The 20728-nt window shown below is 49.3% G+C and overlaps 6 protein-coding genes across 6 annotated transcripts; 3 read left to right on the top strand and 3 right to left on the bottom strand.

Moving 5' to 3' along the window:
* Positions 1-3329: 3329 nt before the first annotated feature.
* On the top strand, positions 3330-9086 carry FOBCDRAFT_14499 (chitin synthase-domain-containing protein). The gene is made up of 3 exons (XM_031173051.3): positions 3330-3778; positions 3828-7526; positions 7579-9086. The coding sequence occupies exons 1-3, from the start codon at positions 3510-3512 to the stop codon at positions 8951-8953; spliced, it is 5343 nt and encodes a 1780-aa protein (XP_031049836.2). The 5' UTR covers positions 3330-3509; the 3' UTR covers positions 8954-9086.
* Positions 9087-9331: 245 nt separating this feature from the next.
* Positions 9332-11251, bottom strand: FOBCDRAFT_214435 (branched-chain alpha-ketoacid dehydrogenase). The gene is made up of 2 exons (XM_031173050.3): positions 10801-11251; positions 9332-10751 (listed from the first exon to the last, which is right to left on the bottom strand). The coding sequence occupies exons 1-2, from the start codon at positions 11055-11057 to the stop codon at positions 9563-9565; spliced, it is 1446 nt and encodes a 481-aa protein (XP_031049835.3). The 5' UTR covers positions 11058-11251; the 3' UTR covers positions 9332-9562.
* Positions 11231-12227, bottom strand: FOBCDRAFT_214433 (uncharacterized protein). Its single transcript, XM_031173049.2, has 4 exons — positions 11942-12227; positions 11844-11884; positions 11723-11791; positions 11231-11665 (listed from the first exon to the last, which is right to left on the bottom strand). The coding sequence occupies exons 1-4, from the start codon at positions 12086-12088 to the stop codon at positions 11575-11577; spliced, it is 348 nt and encodes a 115-aa protein (XP_031049834.2). The 5' UTR covers positions 12089-12227; the 3' UTR covers positions 11231-11574.
* Positions 12228-15605: 3378 nt separating this feature from the next.
* Positions 15606-18304, top strand: FOBCDRAFT_14483 (cytochrome P450). Its single transcript, XM_031173046.3, has 5 exons — positions 15606-16170; positions 16230-16380; positions 16441-17405; positions 17470-17753; positions 17807-18304. The coding sequence occupies exons 1-5, from the start codon at positions 15999-16001 to the stop codon at positions 17843-17845; spliced, it is 1611 nt and encodes a 536-aa protein (XP_031049831.2). The 5' UTR covers positions 15606-15998; the 3' UTR covers positions 17846-18304.
* A 319-nt stretch (positions 18305-18623) lies between these two features.
* On the top strand, positions 18624-19410 carry FOBCDRAFT_14476 (Rhodanese-like domain-containing protein). Its single transcript, XM_031173044.3, has 2 exons — positions 18624-18948; positions 18999-19410. The coding sequence occupies exons 1-2, from the start codon at positions 18672-18674 to the stop codon at positions 19298-19300; spliced, it is 579 nt and encodes a 192-aa protein (XP_031049829.2). The 5' UTR covers positions 18624-18671; the 3' UTR covers positions 19301-19410.
* Positions 19411-19421: 11 nt separating this feature from the next.
* FOBCDRAFT_14473 (uncharacterized protein) lies at positions 19422-20673 on the bottom strand. Its single transcript, XM_031173043.3, has 3 exons — positions 20473-20673; positions 19972-20374; positions 19422-19920 (listed from the first exon to the last, which is right to left on the bottom strand). Exons 1-3 carry the CDS (start codon positions 20515-20517, stop codon positions 19520-19522), a joined length of 849 nt encoding a protein of 282 aa, XP_031049828.1. The 5' UTR covers positions 20518-20673; the 3' UTR covers positions 19422-19519.
* Positions 20674-20728: the final 55 nt, after the last annotated feature.

Raw genomic sequence — 20728 nt, 5'->3', positions numbered from 1 at the left:
CCCCTGGATCTATCTCTGTCTCTTTTGTTTTTTGCCTCTGTTTTCGCCTCGCCTCGTCTGGCTCTTGGCAGTATTTGGTGAGAGTGAGACTTTGAAGCGTCATTAGTAATAAATAATGCATGGTAGATGATGATAGCCCTGTGAGCGATGTGCTATGATGACCTCAACCATTAGATCAAAACATTCAGTCACAAAGCGAGATGCAAACATTGGTCTTCTTGAATCATTTGAAGCAATTCGGCACTTCAGCTGAAGTCTGCGATGAGTGGCATTGCTTTGCGTTAAAAACCACTCAGGAGTACATTCAAATGCCAATTAAAGTTCGCGTATTTCCTCATATATGGGAATTAACGGTTTCTGAAACTGCACTTGCGGACAACTAATTGAATTTTGCAACCATGATGAGATCGAATGCCACAATTTTAATAAAAGACCTGGTGGTGGCTCAGGGCTCTGTCCATCTCATCTAGCTTATTAATTACACGCCACAAACGGTCAGCCATGACAATTATAACTGAGACCATGTCTTGTAATAAGCATTCCTCTCAGCTTCTTGTTGAAATCCGTCCCGTCTGTCAGCGGAGGACCCAAAGTCCAGTTGTTTTGTTGATGACTGCATCATCCATCAGGAGATGGACAGATGGACTAATAACGGTAGCTCATCATGACTGGCGCGAACTCTCTCTATAGTAGACCCCTAAAAAAGAAAACCCTTGTCAACTCTGACCCAGTAACCAACCAGTTGTTCCTCAAATGGCATCCCCTAATGCTAGACTAACCCGCACAGACAGGGACGACACAGCGGGTCATACAAAAGGCTTGTTTACTTTTATGCTCCATTTTATGTCCTGTACTGTGTGAATGCCAATTCATGGCCTCTGTCTCTCTCTGGAGTCCGGTTTTGTGTTGCAAGGCTTGAGACATGTTTCTGCTTCAACTTCGGCTTCCCTGATATTGAGAGCTAGATGACCAATTGACTGGTGCTCGGGTCATTGAAGATGTTGGCGGCCCCAGTTCCGTCTCATCATGATGGCGACTTTTATAGGGGATTTCCAAGACAATTTGAAGGGATCGAGACATGAGCAAAAGTCTGGGCAAGACAGCATGTGGCCAATATCTTTTAAAATCGGCATTTCAGGACCCTCTACCCTACGCCATCGACAAGCAAGTAAAGAATGCAATTCCAGTGATGATGAACGCCATTCACAATCTCTCTTGTGGTATTCTCAGGGGTGTTCAAACTCCACCAGCAACATTTCAGGCTCACCTTGCCTTGTGTCAACTGAACCAGGGAGTGTTGTCGCTCTACTGGGGTCAAGACGGCTCCAGTGATCGATCCTACCACTCGGCCTTCTGGAATGTGCGAACGACGATACTAGCCCGCAACAATTCCCTGTAATTGTTATTTTAGGAGCGGGAGTCGATTGATGAGCGTCATGTGGAGGAGGCACAATCATCATCAAGGAGGGCAGCCTGTCTTTGTTCGTCATGACTATAAGATCACGAAGCTTAAACTATTATTTGTTGTTCTCGTTTACGCGACATCCATGCCAGAGTTCGTTCAATTTTGCGAAGCGTGAGTGGATGGGAGGCGTGCGCTGTCAGCACATCTGAGACATCCTTACTGGCTGATCTGCGAGATGATATGAGGCGGAGGAAAAGCAAATGGCTTCAGACTCCAGTGCTGACTTCGGCCTAGACCTTAGTCTGTCCCAGCTGCGGATCACTTTTGCTGTCAGCGAGCATTACCGTTAGAACTAACGAGAACCACTGCGAAACTCCCGTCGAAGCCTACGTTACTGCTGACTACCTTGGCTACTTTATGGATTACGGCGTTTACCATACGCGCCATGAGCGCCCGGCTGGTCACGGGTGTGGCAGATGTTAGCAAACGTCACAAATTTGTCTTGTGGTAACCGCGGATCGAGCTGGAGAGAAGAGCCTGGAAAGCAACGGTTACATGTAGATCTGCGATAGTCATAGTCTCCTGAAATTAGGACCACAACCAGATAAGATCTTCGGATAATACGATCTTTCGATCCGGTTGACGTCTGTCTTGATCAGACCATGCTGAACCTGTGAGAGTGCAACCACAGGCGAAGAGAAATTATGGGTTGTGTAACGCCCGCGTAGGGATGTTATTCAGACCGTCATGGATGTAAAAGCATATCATGACACTTTCAAGAGACACTGCTGATGTTGAGCTTCACATGCACAAACGAAGGATCACAACACGACATAGCCTCTGTGCCTCTTATAGATCACCAAGACACACTTAACAAGATGCATCCATCCATCCTCCATCATACGAAGTCTTGCATGTTGTGCATCGCGAGACTCAGGACGGACGCGTAGTCAATGCAGGTGAATGAATATGCACTTTGTCCTAATCCTCGTATTTGAGCCGGCCCACACACCTAAACTCCAATCCAGGCCCAATCCTTACTAAACACAAGGTTTCCTGCCCTGCCCTCGGGTCGGGCCCCTTACCCCGACAGGCGATGGTACGTCCGGCTGTTCCAAGTTTAGATATGGCATGGACAGATCCATTTGCCAGTGACAGATTGTACAGTATTGGACAGTGTCGCGTGTTGGAAGAATATGACAGAAGCAGTTTGACTGTTGGATGTTGTTGTTTGTCGAGGGGTCTCCAGTGGCCAGTATCTCATTTTTGGCGTCCATTTCACCAGCAGCTGAAAAGAATATTTGCCTCTCATCCAGTGAAATCACCCCTTTAAAGTGCATAACGCGCCTGATGCGCCACGTACTGAATGCTACCAATATCGAGATGGGACGTTGGACTTGGACATGTGCATCTAAAAGCCCCTATAGTCCTCCGTACACAGTGCATCACATCAGCCGTATCCATTTTCGGAGTCGCCCTTTTTTTGCTGGGGCATGCTACTGCGGCACTAGAGTTCAGTACCTACAGGTCCGTCCGGCTTGCTACCTCTACCTCGCCAGCCCAGCCCAGCACAAGACCCAGTCGTTTCTTCAACTCTTGGAGAGCCTTCTTTCGAGAGCGTTTGTGTCTTGTCATTTCCCTTTGCTTTCGATTTCGCTACGGCTTCAACTGACCTGCCTCACTCGCTTTGGCTGTGTCTCTTTTACATCAACCAATCGCTACATTAATAATTTTTCACCTTGACCCAACCTCCTTGCATTAGTACTCACAGCCGCCCAGGCCGTGATACTTCATTCGATCAGCCGAAAAGGAGGGCGGCGTTGCCCAGCGACCGAAACCTTCATCTCATCATTCGACAAACTCACTCCAAGCCTTTAAGCCGCATTCAATTGCTTGCAGCCGACCGCTGGTCTATTCATTCGCTCATACCTCTAATTGTTACCCGTCTGTCGTTCTTCAGTCGTTCCTCGGACGTAATACCCTTCCACAGTCAGTTCAGTTGCACTTAGACTCGGCCGTTGAACCCAGTCCAATATACAACACCCACATCGCAACGTGCAATAATCTGTGATCGTCCCCGTTGAGGGCATCACTGTCATTGATCATGGCCAGCCGAATGTCCATGTACTCGATGGCTTCAGAGGCCTTGGGTGGTGGTCCTCAAGCCGCCCAGGTGTCCACCACAACTCTCCTGAACGCCATCCACAACATCTACCTGTCTTCTCAGCCCTATCAACTCGATGCCAGCACCAGTCTAGTTGTCAACACATGGCTTACAGCTGCTCAGGCTGGAGCTACTGTTGATGCTACTCTCGCTGCTCGAGCATGGGAACATGCTAGACGCCGTGCTGAGGATGGCTGTGTGATCTTGGGGTAAGTTTCTTCAAAATGATTAGGTTCCGCCATTGCTAACACTACACAGATCACTCCACCAGTCAACCCCTTCGTTGCTCGTGCCTTTCCTCAACACTTTCCCCTTCGCCATCCCTGCTTCCATCTACAAGTCTCTGGAAGCTTTACAACCGTTCCTCCGATGCGTTACTCCCTACAACGCTTCCGCTCCACGACAGATTGCTCTCGGAGTTACACTGACCTTGAGTTTGGGAGGAAATGTCACAGGCGCCTCTCTTGCTTTGTCCCAAGGTGGTATTGACACTGAGAACGGATTGCTCAACATCCCCGCCGAGGCTGGCTACCGTGCTTTTGATGTCTTTTACTACCTCCTCACATCAGCATCGACACCCGCCGAGCGAGAATTTTTAGGCCTCAAATCCCCTTCAGCGTACGCCCTACTGGCTCGCTCCGGTACCTATGAGCCACCATCTTACCTGATCACCGCCGACGATGGTGCTGCGGCCGATGACTTCCGTCAAGCCCTGAAGGAGATTGGCATCAAGGGTTCTGCCCACCGTAACTTCATTTCCACGCTTGCCGGTCTCCTCAAGCTTGGTAACACTCTCGACTACGATGCTGACTCAGACGATTTCGAGGAGATTTGCGAGGATGTTAGTGGTCTTCTTGGTATGGAACCAGAGGTGCTCATGCAGCAGCTGAGCACTGAGGACCGCCGAACACTTGTTGGTGGTTTGTACGAGGCTCTCGTCGACTGGGTGATTTCAAAGGCCAACAGCGCTATTGCTGCTCAGATGCTTCGCATTCGAGATGGCGACGAGTCCATCGATGGCCGCGGTGTGCGCACTCCCACTTCTAACGAGGATGGTGATACCGTCTCAATCACTGTTGTGGAAGTCCCCGAGCCTTCCATCGGCCGGGCCCTTGCTATGCGTACCATTTTCGATGACACCATTGGAATCAATGCTGAGATGATTGAGGATGGTGTCGAGGTCCACCCCGTTGGATCTTCTGTGGTTCGTGAGATGCAACAAGCCGTTTCTGATGTCGCACCTGATCTGGGTATCATGACTGGCCCCCAGGGAAGGGACCGTCAACATGATCTTGAGAAGCGAGAGGTCATTTTGGAGAAGGTTGCGTATGGATCCGAAGATGACAGTTTCGTGAAGAAGCTGTTGTTCCCTGTCGAGGGTGAAGGAATCAGCCTTGGTCGCGCGGGTCGTTTCGATCTGCCTGCACTTCTGAGCGCCAGCCGTACTTGGTTTCATCTTTCCCTTCATCCTACGGATGACTCTCCTGCCAACTTGGCTACTCTCCCTGCCATCACTTCGGCATGGTCAGCTGGCACAGTCTCCCGCCAGCTTCGCTCATGGAGACTTCCCGAGTGGGCTAACCGCCGCAACCGCAACCTTGATTACACAGCCGACTTCGACGTCGACGAATTCGTTGGTCGATACGGCGCTCTCGGTTGCAAGGATGGCAAGGACGGCATCGAGACCTGGATGCTGGAGAGAGGCTGGAGCAATGGCGAAGTCTTCATTGGCAAGGAGCGAATCTGGGTTCGCGAAGGTCCTTGGTGGGAGGCAGAGACCATGCTTGATATCAAGCCCGCTCACAGCCTTCAGAGCATGGGCCAAAATCCTTTCACTTCTGGCTTTGACACAAGTTATTCAGCCAACCCTCCCAATGGCAGCGGTTTCTTCCCTCCTCCTGCTATGGACAACAGCTTGAATGGAAGCAATGATCAGCTGATGCACACTCGCAACTTCAGCCAAGGCAACATGAGCCAGGTTACCTTGAACCAGCATCAGAACCTCAACCCCCAATCAGCGCCCTCAATTGCCCCCTCAGCTATGCGCAACGTCCAGACCACAGGTGACTACGGTCTCGGTACCAAGGGTGACACATACAAGGGTCAAGTCTATTACAACGAGGACGGTGAGTTCACGGGAATTTTGGATGGCGAACTTGCCAAGAACAAGAAGATCGAGTCTAAGCCTCTGCCTTTCGGTCGTCGGGCTTGGATTGCTTTCGTTTGGGCCCTGACTTTCTGGATTCCCTCGCCTCTGCTCAAGTTCATTGGCCGTATGCGACGACCCGATGTTCGCATGGCTTGGCGTGAGAAGTTTGTTCTCTTCTTCCTGATTATTCTTATCAACGGTATGGTCGTTTTCTGGATTATCGGTTTCGGAAAGCTCTTGTGCCCCAATGCAAACAAGGCATGGAATGTCAAGGAGGTCGCTACTCACGCAGAGGACGAAAAGTCCTTCTGGGTAGCCATTCACGGCAAGGTCTACGATATCACCGATTTCTGGCAACAACAGCACAGTGATACCAGCATCAAGGTCACCAAGCAAAACATGCTGCCTCTTTCTGGTATGGTCATGGATAACTACTTCATGCCTCCCCTGAACAGGGCTTGCAGAGGCCTTGGTATCAAGGAGACCACACAGCTCACCTTCAACGACACCATCACCAACCCCCTGGCCCAGCACACTTCCGGCTTTTATACCCGTGATCGTACCAGCGCTCTTCATGATCCCGACTGGTACTGGAAGAAGTTCCAACCCAAGATCAAGGAATACTACCATGGCAATCTCGTATGGAAGAAGAGCAAGGTCAAGAACGAGGGTGAAAACGAGCAGCACATGTGGGCCACCTATGGCAACGAAGTGTATGATCTCACCGATTACTTACATACTCTCGACGTCAACGACAACTTCGATTCGTACAAGTTCCTTAACGAAGATATGGTAGATCTGTGGAAGAACAGCCCTGGAACCAACATCAAGAAGGATCTCGACCTGCTCATCGCCAACGCAAAGAACGAGACTGTCAGTGCCAACCTTAAGAACAGTTGGCAGTGCATTCAGAACATTGCATACAAGGGCATCCTTGATTTCCGTGATTCTGCACGATGCCAGGTCAACAACTACCTTCTTCTGGCTTTCGCTATCATCATTTGTATCGTTACCGCCGTCAAGTTCCTTGCTGCCCTTCAATTCGGATCCAAGCGACGTCCTTCACCTCAGGATAAGTTTGTCATCTGCCAAGTCCCTGTCTACACTGAGGGTGAAGATTCTCTCCGAAAGGCTCTCGATTCATTGACTGCCCTCCAGTACGACAACAAGCGCAAGCTCATCTGTGTCATTTGCGATGGTGTTGTCGTTGGTCAAGGTAATGATCGTCCCACCCCCAAGATTGTTCTCGACATTCTTGGTGTTGATCCCAAGGTTGATCCTCCTGCCCTTCCTTTCAAGTCTGTCGGCTCTAGCAGTGAGCAACTCAACTACGGCAAGGTTTACTCTGGTCTCTACGAGTTTGAGGGCAACGTTGTTCCCTACATCGTCGTCGTCAAGGTTGGAAAGGAGTCTGAGCAGTCCAAGGCTAAGCCTGGTAACCGTGGCAAGCGTGATTCTCAGATTCTGCTCATGAGCTTCCTCAACCGTGTCCACCACCGAGCACCCATGTCTCCCCTCGAGCTTGAAATGTTCCATCAAGTCAACAACATCATTGGTGTGGATCCTGAGCTTTATGAGTATCTTCTCATGGTCGATGCCGATACCTGTGTCGAGGAAGACTCGCTCAACCGTCTCGTTGCTGCTTGTGCTCACAACGCTAAGATTGCTGGCATTTGTGGTGAAACTGCCCTGGAGAACGATGAAAAGACTTGGTGGACCATGATCCAGGTTTACGAATACTTTATCTCTCATCATCTTGCAAAGGCCTTCGAATCTTTGTTTGGCAGTGTTACCTGTTTGCCTGGATGGTATGTTTACTAGCCCCCCCTCCTGTTATCTCTATAGCTAACCTCCTTTTAGTTTCACCATGTACCGTCTCCGAAGCGTTGACAAGGGCAAGCCTCTCATCATTTCTGATGCTGTTATCAAGGACTACAGTGTTTGCGATGTCGATACCCTCCACAAGAAGAACCTTTTGTCTCTGGGTGAGGATCGTTATCTCACCACCCTGATGACCAAATACTTCCCTGAGATGTCTTACAAGTTCATTCCCGATGCCCAGTGTAAGACTGCTGCTCCCGAGTCATGGAGTGTTCTGTTGTCTCAACGTCGACGATGGATCAACTCGACCATTCACAACCTGGTTGAACTTATGCAACTGAAGGAGCTCTGTGGTTTCTGCTGTTTCAGTATGCGCTTCGTTGTGTTTATTGATCTTTGCGGTACCATTATTCTCCCCTCAACCTGTGTCTACATTGGTTACCTCATCTACATTCTGGCCACCGGCTCTGGACCCATTCCATACATCTCACTTGCTATGATTGGTGCTGTTTATGGTCTTCAGGCTCTTATCTTTATTCTCAAGAGACAGTGGCAGCACATTGGGTGGATGATCATCTACATCCTTGCTTTCCCTATCTACTCCTTCATCCTTCCCCTCTACTCCTTCTGGAACCAGGACAACTTCTCGTGGGGTAACACCCGTATCGTCATTGGAGAGAAGGGCAACAAGCAGGTTGTCGCTGTTGATGATGAAGGCTTCGACCCCCGCTCTATTCCTCTGCAGCGCTGGGACGACTACGCTCTTGCTAACAACCTGCCTGGACGTCGTGGTGGATACCAGGAGAAGACTGACTACTCCTACGGTGACAACTATGAGCTTGACGAGATCAAATCTGTGTACTCTGCTGGTCCTCAGGGCTCTGTCTTGACCGGCATGCCTGGCCGCAACACCTACATGCCTCCTCAGTCCCCCGCCTTCAACAACGGTCGCGCATCGACCATGGGCTTCCAAGATTCTCCCATGCAGCATCGCCAGTCGATGATGTCTATGGGCACAGGTGTTCATGATATGCGCAGCCAGTCACCATACCAGGACTACCCTGGCCAACATCCCAGCGTAAGCAACCTCCGTGGACAGGCCAATCTTTCACCCGCCACTGGCGGTGGACATAGCCGATCTGGCACTGCTCTGGGCTTCAGCAGTGGTGCTCGATCTCCCATGCCGGATGCCATGCGATCGCAGTCATCGTTCGACTTCCAGCATGGCCACGCTGGGCCCAACGACATGGCTATCGTCGAGTCTATTCGCTCAGTTCTGTGCGAGGTTGACCTCGACACTGTGACCAAGAAGCAAGTCCGCGCTCTAGTAGAACAGCGTCTTCAGACTGAGCTTGTTGGTGAGCGCCGAACATTTATGGATCGACAGATCGACCACGAGCTGGAGAACATGTAATTTGCACCTGAAGGGAATTGAAAGATTTATAACTGTTTTTTATACTCTAATCTTGGGTACATACCTTATGCTGGGTTTATACAGTGTCGCAGCAATAGTCTACCTCAATCTTGGAAAGAGTTGCTGGCGAAATCAGAGCATGATGGAAATATGGGTGTTCAAAAATGAGGAAGCGAGAATACCGGCAGGCGTTGGATATGATTTTTTATTACTGGGCAGATATGGGAGTCGTTCCTTGGAAAGCTTTTACTGGTTGATTGTGAAAAATGTTATTATTTCTTAATGAATGGCTGGCTGGAACCGCTAATGGTTCATATCTCATACTTTTAATCCTACCTGCTGTCAAGTCTTTCAACATGCTCGCTTGTTTCGCTTACACTTCATCTTGAAAAATCATATGTCAGTAACTTGACTCTGCCTGGTAAATGTTCTCCTTCTTTCTAGCCCAAATTCCCTGCATGCTACATCGTTCACTCATATGATCCTGTCGGTCGTTCTGGTGTCGTCCTCATTTTGTAATCATGTTCTTTATTGTCCACTTCATCTCGTTACTCAACCATGGCTTCGTATGTGACTTAGATATCCAATACCAAATGCTATATGCCTCCACTACTTCTTACCCAGGTTTCCAACGCCCTTTAATCGTAGGTATACATCCGTTCCCCATCCATATAGACTCTGCACCGCGATGCCACCTCCAAAGTACTCGGCGTACGCCCTGCTCAGAGGTAGTCCGTATCCCAGACCTGCAATGGAACTACCACCAGTGCTGGCAGTTGATATCGCACTGAGACCGTCGCCACCATTGCCATCTCCTGGGAAGTCATCCATGTCGTCGGAGAAGGTGGTGAATGAGTATGACCAGATATTCGGGCTGACCTCTGGTGGTATCCCGCCACCACGATCGCGAATACGAATCGTCACTCCAGGAGCATTATCATCTAGAGGGACTATCGCATCGTTATTGGTGGCGTTTCGGCTGTCCTTTGAGGGCAAATCGCTGTCTTTGGTCGATGAATTTGACCAAGATGTTGTTGAGGGCTCTTCAGTCAATGCAGGCTCTGGTGCGATCGTGACGATTACAGGTTCGTTAGACTTGTTCTCAATTGTAGCACGGAAAGCATTTTTCAGCAGTTCAGTAACTATGTACTCGAGGTGCATAGGGACAAATGCGAATGTGGTGTCTGGCTCGCCATGAATATAGAGAAGAGGCCGGACGCCATATCGAAGCTCACAGATATCAGCGACGAAGCCAGCACATGACTCTACTATTTGTGCAGGGCGAAGAGCTGTGTCGATGACTCCAATGTACGAGGGATCATCAGGGCACGGTGTTGGACTAGCATCGGGGTCAAAGTGCGGCTGAGAACTGAAATGTAGTGCAATATGCTGCTCCGCAATGAGGCGCGTACCGATTCGAGCGCGGAGGTGCTGGTCGAGGAATTTCGTGACCTCTTCGGGAGATATATACCGTCGACATTCGAGGAAGCCCTTTGCAAGAATGGGGATAGTATCGGTGTGTGTCGCAACGAGCTCGGCCAGTACATTCGTGAAGCGTATCTCGTCTTCGAGATTCGAGATTGGTCGTCCTTCACGGGTCGCGTGCCAGTATGGAAGGAGTATCGATAAAGAATGGAGATAGTTGTTGTATATACGTGAGATGTTCGGGTTCGCAACGACAATGTAAGGAAGGTTGCGAAGCGCTTGGATACGATGGGCGAGGCGCACGGGAAGAAGAGAAAGGGCGAAATTGGCGGATGAGAGGAGGGACTTGGAGGATAGAGGAGGCCGGCCGTGTCTATAAATTGTCAGTTATTATCAGTAGTTAAAAGGTGAGTTGGACAAACCTCACGAGGTCTGCGAGACACAGAGGATGTTGATGTTGTCGAGCCAGTGTCGCAATCTCATCATCCGACACTTTCGGGGAGTGTAAACTCCGTCTCGTCACCAGCCGGCTCCGTGTGCCTCCATGACTCCAATGCGATTGTCTAGGGCCCCTCCATTGAGACAAGCATCGATATGAGGTGTGACAGGGCCAAGATCGAAGAATAGTAGAGGCTGCAGGCCCTCGCCGCCTTATTAACCTGGTGGAAGAAGCAATCATTGCAGCATTATGGCGTGTTTCTTAAGAATTTTGTTTTCGCACTCCTCTTAGAGTTAATGTTGTTGATATGAGAAAGTATGGAGCTGATCTGTAGAAGCTGAGCAGACCGGTAAATGTCCCCGAGGCGGATGACTCCTTACGGTCCGGGGTAGGTTGGAGTGGAACTGAGAGCTGCCACTTGAAGCGCTTGCGGCCGGCTTATCGCTTATCACACGGCTCACAATTGCGGGGTGAGGAGCATACGTCACCGAGTTGGTCCCCCGCCAAGCATCATATCGTATACTTTCAGAAGTCTTGGGTTCAATGTTGCCATCATGGGCCACTTTGATACTACATGAAGGGCTCTGCATTGAAATGCTAGAGTTTAGGTGCCTCGAAAAGCCACGGTTGATGCATAGCCTTTCGATAGAAGACAGTTTAATGATTATATTCCCTGACACCGATGCAGCAGAGCTTATGATAATCTATGTATGGATATCCATGGCCTCTTCGTACGCATCATTTCTATCCCATTCAATTACTGGGTCTTCATCTCGCCATCGGGCTCGACTGCCTTGACGTGTTCGTGGCTCTCAAGTGTTTGGATCTTGTCGTCATCGTACTGAACACTATGATTTTTGTCAGCTATCACCCTATAATTCTCTATGTACACGAGGTTAACTTACGCGAAGCCCTTGATGAGACTGTACTCATGTGTTATCTTGCCGCCCTGGTCAATGGCGTGCTGCTTCGCACTATCAACTGTTAGTCTCACATGAAGGAGTATTCTTTCGAGCTGGGACGTACGACTGGACCTGTTCGTCGGACGCTTCGTCCTTGCAGGTAACCTATGAGAGATTGTCAGCTGATGGCGAAATAGGATAAATGGCGATGGTAATGCATACGATGTAGGAAGGCATGGTGAACTTGGTTGAGTGATGGAAGTGTTGTTTTTTGAGGATGGTTGTGTATGAAGCTTCTAAGTTCACATGGCTGCGGATGCTGCCACTTATATTCGTTATAAGTCGGGCTGAAGCGTGACCACGACCCATCCTTTACAACGCAGAGTGCCCTGCTTTACAGCGTTTCGAAAGCAGGCACACGCGGGACTACGTGGTGTAGGTGCGACAGAATCCACTCTCGCAACTTGTTAGATACCAATGAATCACCCTCCTTTTCAGCTGCCCATTCCGGTATCTCTCGTGGTGGAGAGACTGCTGTATGGCGGTTCTCGGCTGTTATAGGGTAAATAAAGATCTCACTCATCATGGGCATGACGCAATCTAGGGGAGCTTGTGTGACGCCGGCAAGTATCTGACAGTTATGACGTGGTTGGGGAAGGATAAAGCACAGCAGATGATCTTATTATCGAGATCTCAGGACTCTTTCTTTTGACAAGAGTCTCGAGTAACCTTTGTAGAGGGTTAGGTGGCCGGACAGTGGAGGTGTGAAACGTAGCACTGATGAGAATGTCGTGCATTGCATAACTCAAATATTGACACGAACCTTGATAGGAGTCCTTCCAATTCTCTCCAAAACGCGCCTATGGGGTCAAGGGTTGCAAAACATCGAGACCGACCGTGAACTCCCGCCAAAGCTCATCAATATAATAACATACATACCCGCTTTGGGTCAATAGGCGCGAAGTTGTATTCATCAAGGGATATATCTACACATGATGATCCATAGTAAGATAGGGAAAACGTTCAGCGTACAACAGTCCTCGAATAAACCTGTAAATGTGGAGATAAACAAACAAAAAACACCACTATTAGCTCAAAGACCAAGAACCCTGAAAGCCTGGACCTAAACTGCATGAATATTTGTTGAAAGCAAGAATAACAAAACCTCATCATTCTGAAGCCGGAGTATAGGGTAGGCAGTATGGGGTGATGCCCCTCATGATCCTGACGATCCCCCACCTCTAGCGGAAACCCGCTTGTCAGAAACTCTTCCCAGGCAAGTGACGTCGATGATAGATAAGGAAGCAAAACTGGACCAAAATAAGCCTGTGATAAGCTTATCTGTCTGCAGGTCTAGCGAGTTTCTTGGTTTCTTGAGCTGTCATGATGGAAGGGTAGTCACGTGGGCAATATACTTTGCTAAGTATAACCTGCTCAGGAGCCTTAGGAAAAACATTTGTTTATGGGCAATTAACTCCGTTGACGCTGGGGAGGGGAGCAGATTGTTGCCGTGTTGGAGAGTTGCATTCTGGCACAGCGACCTTCACCGCGACCAACAGGGTCGCATTCGTATTCGGGTATAGTGACTCAAGGTGAAATGAAATGAGGCCTGGCGTTAAGCAAGGACTCCATATGCATAAACGACACTACAGAGCTTTACTTATGGTCAGAGTCTGAGTGGTTGACAAGTTCCGACCACCTACATAGTAATTATTGTCATATTCGTAATTGAAAACGAATTTCACACTAGAAATGTGTCTTGCTGACGCACCTCCTTCAAGTAGAATACTGACTAAATCCCCCACATAAGTTCCAGACGCTATCCTTTGAGAATAATACCTCGTCTGCTGTCCGTACTTATGGTGATAGAATACCACCGTGTGCTTTCAAACCATGTATTCGTTAATCTGCGAAGGAATAGCGCAACCCGACACGAGCGTAAACCCGATTATTTCCAGGTAAACGAATACGTCGTATCAATAGCGAACCGTTCGTCGGTGTGGAACTCTGACGATCGAGCTAAGGGTGGACCCTGGAGATGAGTCTTTGTCAGCGACCATTGATTGATTCTGTCCCTGGCCTTGTACGTTAGCTGAGCCAATAGGGTAATGATGTACCAGAGTGGGTGGGGAGTGTGAGTAACCCCCAGGGCTGTATAAATTTGACGGCGATGTTGCTCTTTGTTAACGGCCATCACAACTGGTACTCAGTCCATAGCATATGTGATGGTGGTTATGTATCCAATGACCAATTTACGATTTCCACGCGAATCGACAGGCATTGACTTTGTACCCTACCCGCATAGTAGATGTAGACTTACTGGGTAGGGTTCAAGCGAGACTGACGTTAAGATTCTCCCCAGGCGTACCAAGAGGCCCTGGGATATGCTGATGATAACGTGGGAGTTCGGGAGACCAGAAGTCGCAGTGTTCAGCCTCAAACCTATAGCAATGGGGAGCAGCTACGACCGCCACCAACTACGAGATACATACACAAACTACCAAGCAGACAGAAACTCAGACAAAAGTTTCGAGGTATGATATACTCGATGCCCCTGTCAAAGGTAGTAGACTTGGGTTTAACGCCTCATACACGACGAGTCGCATGATGGCTATTGCAAACCGGATTCCCCCAATAAAATCGCCAATAGCTCTGTATTAAACGAACAAGCAGCTCAATGGCACAATGTTCAACCATGTAATAAGTATACAATGAGGCTGAAGAGGAAACATACGATGAATATCCGCAGTGCTGTCCCGAATATCAGGCTAGGGCCCGCTTAGATCTGCGACGGAAGACACGGAAGAAGGCGAAGGCGGTAAACGTTATAAACGCTAGGGCTGTCTATTGCGTACATACGATTACGATCAAGGCTGGTGGAGCTTCAAAGACAAGCGAACAAGCAAGACATTGTGATAGTTGGCCTAGTGTTTGTTATGTGTAAGTGAACCAAAGGTCACGAGTCTATTGCAAGACCAAGGAGAATGGCAACTGGTAGGATGAGATAACCAATGTCCGTAGTAATAAATCATATCAAGTTGTCACTCCGGGTAAATGATGATACCTACACGAATACTACGAAATGCAAAGAAAGTGGTCTGTTTTTCCAGTTCCAGCTCCAGTTCCAGAAAGCAAATGCGACAGGCCAGCATTAGACCCTTTACGGGATCGTCGGGGCTTCGAGGTTCGGAGACTAAACTAAGGTAGGAAGCTTTCTGGTGAAGGTTTTCGAGTTTGGCAGCATAGAAATTAGCACCAGGTAAAAAGGAATTCGATATGGAGACCCAGTGAAAAAAAGGATAGGAAATTGTCATGGAAACATGCAATCTTTCTTTTGTAACTCTTCATCTTGATATGCAGATCTGGAAAGGCCCAATTAATGAATAGTTGATCTATACGTCTTAGCTGAGCTTACATACAGATTCATCCTCTTAATAATCGAAGAAAACGGTCGTTACTGAAGTCTCCTAAGGAAGGTTGTGTTAATTGGGAGGGCGTATCTTTAGAGGTGTGGCGTGCCGCCGACCCCCCACCAACAAGTCAACCACGCTGCAACTCCACCTCGCATCTAATCTGTCTCTCCTCTCACGCCCTGGTCAACAACATCTTTTTGGGACACAAAGCCACAGCAAAGCTTGCAATAGGAACAAAAAGCAGTTTGTGATAATCAGAAAGCAATTACCAACATTCCCACTAGCCATTGACTTGTTCAATGCAGAGATGGCCTAGCAGTGTATCTTTCACTTTCATCTCTTTAAATCTCCGCCCTTAGCGAACTCGCTCCCGTTAATCGTTCACACCCTGTCCCTTGCCCTTGTAGTGCTCGTACCTTGACCTTGAGACCCCGGGGCCCTCTTTTATTTTTTTTCTCTGCCCATTCCCTGTAAATGAAAAGCCAAGCACTGATTTCATTGATTGACTGACATACGCGGAACGGACTCTGTTGACGGGAGGCGCCTGCACCTTCCACAGCCAACGGCGCAGAAGACTGGACAATTACTAACCTTGGGAAGGTACCTCCTGTATCTGGAAAGAAACACAACCTCCACTTCTCCTACTTTACTTCCTCCTCTCCCCTACCTCCCGTCTCTATCCCTTTCCTCTCCTTCATCCTCATACCACTCCTAGTCGCAAGGAGTACCACTGGTTGTGAGAAACTCAACAACCAGACACAACAATCTCGCTTGATTGCGAGCTCGAACTCGACTTGCGGCGTGGTTCATCCCAACGACTGGACTGTTTCGATTCCTTGTCGTCGCATATCACCGCCCTCAACAAAATGGAGGTCGTCAACGCTACCTCCAGCGGCTTCTCGTCCGTTCTGGCCGGCACCAAATACGCCAATGTCGCTCTTCCTCCCCAGGTCGAATATGTTATCGAAGCTGTTTCTAACGCCGGCGTCTGGACTTGGGTATTCACTTTCATCGCTCTTTGCGTTGCCTATGATCAGAGTATGTTGTTCCGCTACCAGGCAACCCAAGGCGCATTGCTAACCAGAGCTCTCAAACAGTTGCCTACATCATCAGGAAAGGTCCTATTGAGGGACCGGCCATGAAGCTTCCCTTCATCGGCCCATTTCTCGACTCCATGGATCCTCGATTCGACGGTTATCATGCCAAGTGGAGCAGCGGCCCCCTGAGCTGTGTTTCTATCTTCCACAAGTAAGTACAGAACGAGAGATTCAACATGACGAAATGGCCATACTGACATTGAATTGCTAGGTTCGTCGTTATTGCTTCCACTCGTGACATGGCTCGCAAGGTTTTCAACTCACCCGCCTATGTCAAGCCCACTGTTGTCGACGTTGCCCCTAAGCTTCTTGGACACGACAACTGGGTATTCCTCGACGGAAAGGCCCACGTTGATTTCCGCAAGGGTCTTAACGGTCTCTTCACCCGCAAGGCCCTCGAGAGCTATCTGCCTGGTCAGGAGGAGGCTTACAACACTTACTTCAAGCATTTCCTCAAGATGACTAAGGATGCCGGCGGCAAGCCTGTCCCTTTCATGCACGAGTTCCGCGAGGTCATGTGTGCTGTCTCTTGCCGTACCTTTGTTGGTCACTACATCTCCGACGAGGCTGTCACCAAGATCGCTGAGGATTACTATCTCATCACCGCTGCTCTCGAGCTTGTCAATCTCCCCGTTATCCTTCCTTATACCAAGTCTTGGTATGGCAAGAAGGCCGCTGATATGGTTCTGGCCGAGTTCTCCAAGTGTGCCGCCAAGAGCAAGGTTCGCATGGCCGCTGGTGGTGAAGTCACCTGCATCATGGACGCCTGGGTTCTGTCAATGATCCAGTCTGAGCGCTGGCGTGAGGCCGAGGAAAAGGGCGAGGGACACACCGTCGAGAAGCCCACTCCTCTTCTCCGCATGTTCAACGATTACGAAATCTCCCAGACTATCTTCACCTTCCTCTTCGCTTCTCAGGATGCCACCAGCAGCGCCGCTACTTGGCTCTTCCAGGTTACCGCCCAGCGACCCGATGTCCTCGACCGTGTCCGAGAGGAGAACATCAAGGTCCGCAACGGTGACCCTAACGCGCCTATCACCATGGATCAGCTCGAATCTCTTACTTACACTCGCGCTGTTGTCCGAGAGCTTCTCCGATGGCGCCCTCCTGTCATCATGGTTCCCTACGTCACCAAGAAGGCCTTCCCCCTGACCGAGAACTACACCGTTCCCAAGGGTAAGTTGAGAAGCTTCCAATTGCATTTTTGATCGCTGTGATACTGATTCGAATCCCTCAACAGGCTCAATGTTGATCCCCACCACTTTCATGGCTCTCCACGATCCCGAGGTCTATGACAACCCCAGCCACTTCGACCCCGAACGATACTACAGCGGCGATGCTGAGGAGAAGGGTTCCAAGAACTACTTAGTATTTGGTACCGGACCTCACTACTGCCTTGGACAGGTGTACGCTCAGCTGAACCTGGCTCTCATGATCGGAAAGGCTTCAGTCATGCTTGACTGGAAGCACCACGCAACCCCTAAGTCTGAGGAGATCAAGGTCTTTGCCACCATCTTCCCCATGGTATGTACTCGTTACAGGGCAATACAATGCAATAATGACTGACTTTGAAACAGGACGACTGCCCTCTCACCTTCGAGGAGAGGAAGTGGTAAACGGTGCGCAGGAACTTGGTCGACACTAAGTTCAATACGGACCGTTCGACACGGTTCCGGTATCCCTGATGCACAGTGGCAGCGCGGCTGCAGCCCAAGTGTATCTGATGAGGGAGGCCGAAAGAATGATCGAGGAAGATGGCTGTGAACGGCTTAAGCTTCCAATGAAGATAAAATAAGAGATCAACTGTTGGCATATGATTAGCTACAGGAAAATTCTCTGGAGATGAAGCTTGAAGAGCCAAAAAAAAAAAAAGACAGCTCAATGTGGACGAAAAGAACAATCATGATGGATATCAGTTTTAATACCTATTCTCGGTGTATATAGTTGGCTGCCCGAGGGCATTTGGGACCGCAAGGTCATAGAGATGATTGCCATGATTGGAACTGGCATTTGGACAGCGAATAGCAAAAGATTTCAAAAACAGATCAGATGACGGAGTTGAGTGAAGTGACTTGATTTATGGCTTCAATTTAGGTCAGCATGAGGGATTCATGATGACCATCCTATTTGTAGTACTCTTCATTGGCGTGTTTAACTTAGTTTGTATGTAATAGCCATCACTTTGAAGGCTTGAATAGTAAGGCCGCGTCTTGTTGATTTTAGATTATCGGTTGATTTTATTACTGGTGATTACGAAGTGTCTATTCATTACTCCTGTAACATCATGGCATTCATTTGATCGTGTCTTGCATCACCCCGGCCCCAGCTTCTTAGTCAGTCGCCTTAGCTCGGTATGGTCCACGATTTCGCCATCTTGAACCTCAATTCGTATTTCCCTCCTCGATATTATCCAGGTCGTAAACCTCTCTACAATAATACAAAATGGCGTCCCGTCGCGCTCTCTTCTCCTCAGCTTCGCGCGCATCCGCTGCCATCCAACCTGCTCGACCCATCCTTATAGCTGCAGCTCGCTCGGCAAGCCCCTCGCTACCATCCCTAGCTTTTGCGCCCTTTGCCTCTACTAGAAGCTATGCTTCCAAAGCCCAAGCCAAAGCAAACCCGATAGCTGACCTTACCCCACGGGACCCCAAGCCGTGGAACTTTGAAGATATAAAGAACCATGTTGAGAAATCTGACCAGGGCGATGTAGTCCTCATCGGTACGTTCACCTCTAGGCATGCTGGGAAATCGAGTTAACAAGCGCAACAGACGTCCGAGAACCAGTCGAGCTTTTCGAGACGGGCAAGATCCCCGGTGCGATCAATATTCCTATCACATCGGCAGCTCAGAGCTTCCATATCTCCGACGAGGATTTTGAGGACATGTATGGCTTCCAGAGACCGGCAAAGAACAAAGAGCTTGTGTTTTATTGCAAAGCAGGAGTGCGTGCAAGGGCGGCTGCGCAACTGGCTCATCATGCTGGCTGGAACAAGATCGGCGACTATGCAGGCAGCTGGCTGGACTGGGAAGCTCAGAAAGGACCAGTTGAGAAGGTTAAGAAACCATATTGAACAGACAGAGCTTGATGAAGACATCCATTGGCAGAATGGTTGGTCAAATAAAAGCGCCTTCTAACTTATTGTACAAACAATTCCCAAAGATCTGTTTCCCCAGACTCCTTTTGGCTATACCTTAACTGCAATTGAGGCCTAGGAATACACATTCTCTTACACGTGTCATTCAATTCCTTACATCCCATCTCATGGTTCTAATCGATTTGCTACCACTTCTTAAAACATACGGCTACCCTTACCCTCGTCCGGTTTGCTCGCCACGGGGCTACCGTGAGCAAAGAAGAGGATCTTGATCGCGAGCGCCAGACCAGCGTGTAATACCACCACAACGACCAGCAGGACCTTGCTGACCTGGCGATCTGTGGCGCTGAGCACGGGGTAAAGGTTTCGCAACAAGAATGCAACCGAGATTCCGAAACCAATACCGACAAAGACCCAGTTAAGGATGGAGATAGGCGACGAGCTGATGAGGGCAACGGGGACCCAGATCAGGTTGGAGTAGCCGTACAGAGCCCAGCACTCGAGGAGATTGGCAGATTCGCTGCCGAAGTAACGGAGGGCGAGGAAGAGAGCCATGGGAATGAAGAGAGTGTAGCCATAGATAAGGCCAGCAGCGCCTGTTTGTCATATTAGTGCGCGACTCCTAGGCAATATCACGGTAGACATACCGCTTAGCAGCTTGAAATCATAGAGGAATGGCCCCTTGCCCGTATCCGACATGTACTGGCTGATAGTGCCGCCGAGGAAAAGGATCAAAATGACCGTCGTGGCGATCCAGAACGGTCCATAAAGATCAGGGTTGCCCTCTAGAACGTCGAGGAAGTTGGCCCTGGGAAACAGAGCAGCCCAGCAACGGGACAGAACGGCTGAAGTGTCGACATCGAAGAATTGCGCATAAAAGTTCATGCTCCAGAGGAAGCGCTTGGATGAGCCGGAGCCGGTCGAGGCCGTGGCTGGTGGAGGAAGACCGCTACCGCTGGAGGGAGGTTTGCGGGTGTTAGGGTTTGTATCGTTGAAGTTGGACGTATGGAACTCGAGGTCTTCTTGAAGATCGGTATGTCCGAGGTCGCCCTGAGTATCATATTAGTTTAGTCAAAGAGAAGATGTGTAAAAATGTTGGGTATTGCAGCTTAGAGCTTGAAAGGGTAGCTAGAGGGGCCATGGCATACCTCGTCATCAACATCGACGACGGCGTCGTAACCGGAACCAGACATTGTGAAGCTGGGTATTTATCTTATTATAGCTTTAAAAGGATAAAAAGAACGGCTCGTTTGCAGTTGATGAATGTGTTTGGTGAAAATGAACAGCAGTGACAGAGTCACAAGGGAGGGTAAAGATGAGGTGCTCCTACTGGTCGCTGTCAGCTTCTAATTGGGACAGTTTGGCAGTTGTCGTAATTCAGGAGCACGCGTATCGTGTCAAGCT

Source organism: Fusarium oxysporum, chromosome II (genome assembly GCF_013085055.1).
Source record: "Fusarium oxysporum Fo47 chromosome II, complete sequence".
In the NCBI taxonomy this organism is placed as follows: Eukaryota; Fungi; Ascomycota; class Sordariomycetes; order Hypocreales; family Nectriaceae; genus Fusarium; species Fusarium oxysporum.
This window is presented reverse-complemented; position numbering and strand designations above follow the sequence as displayed.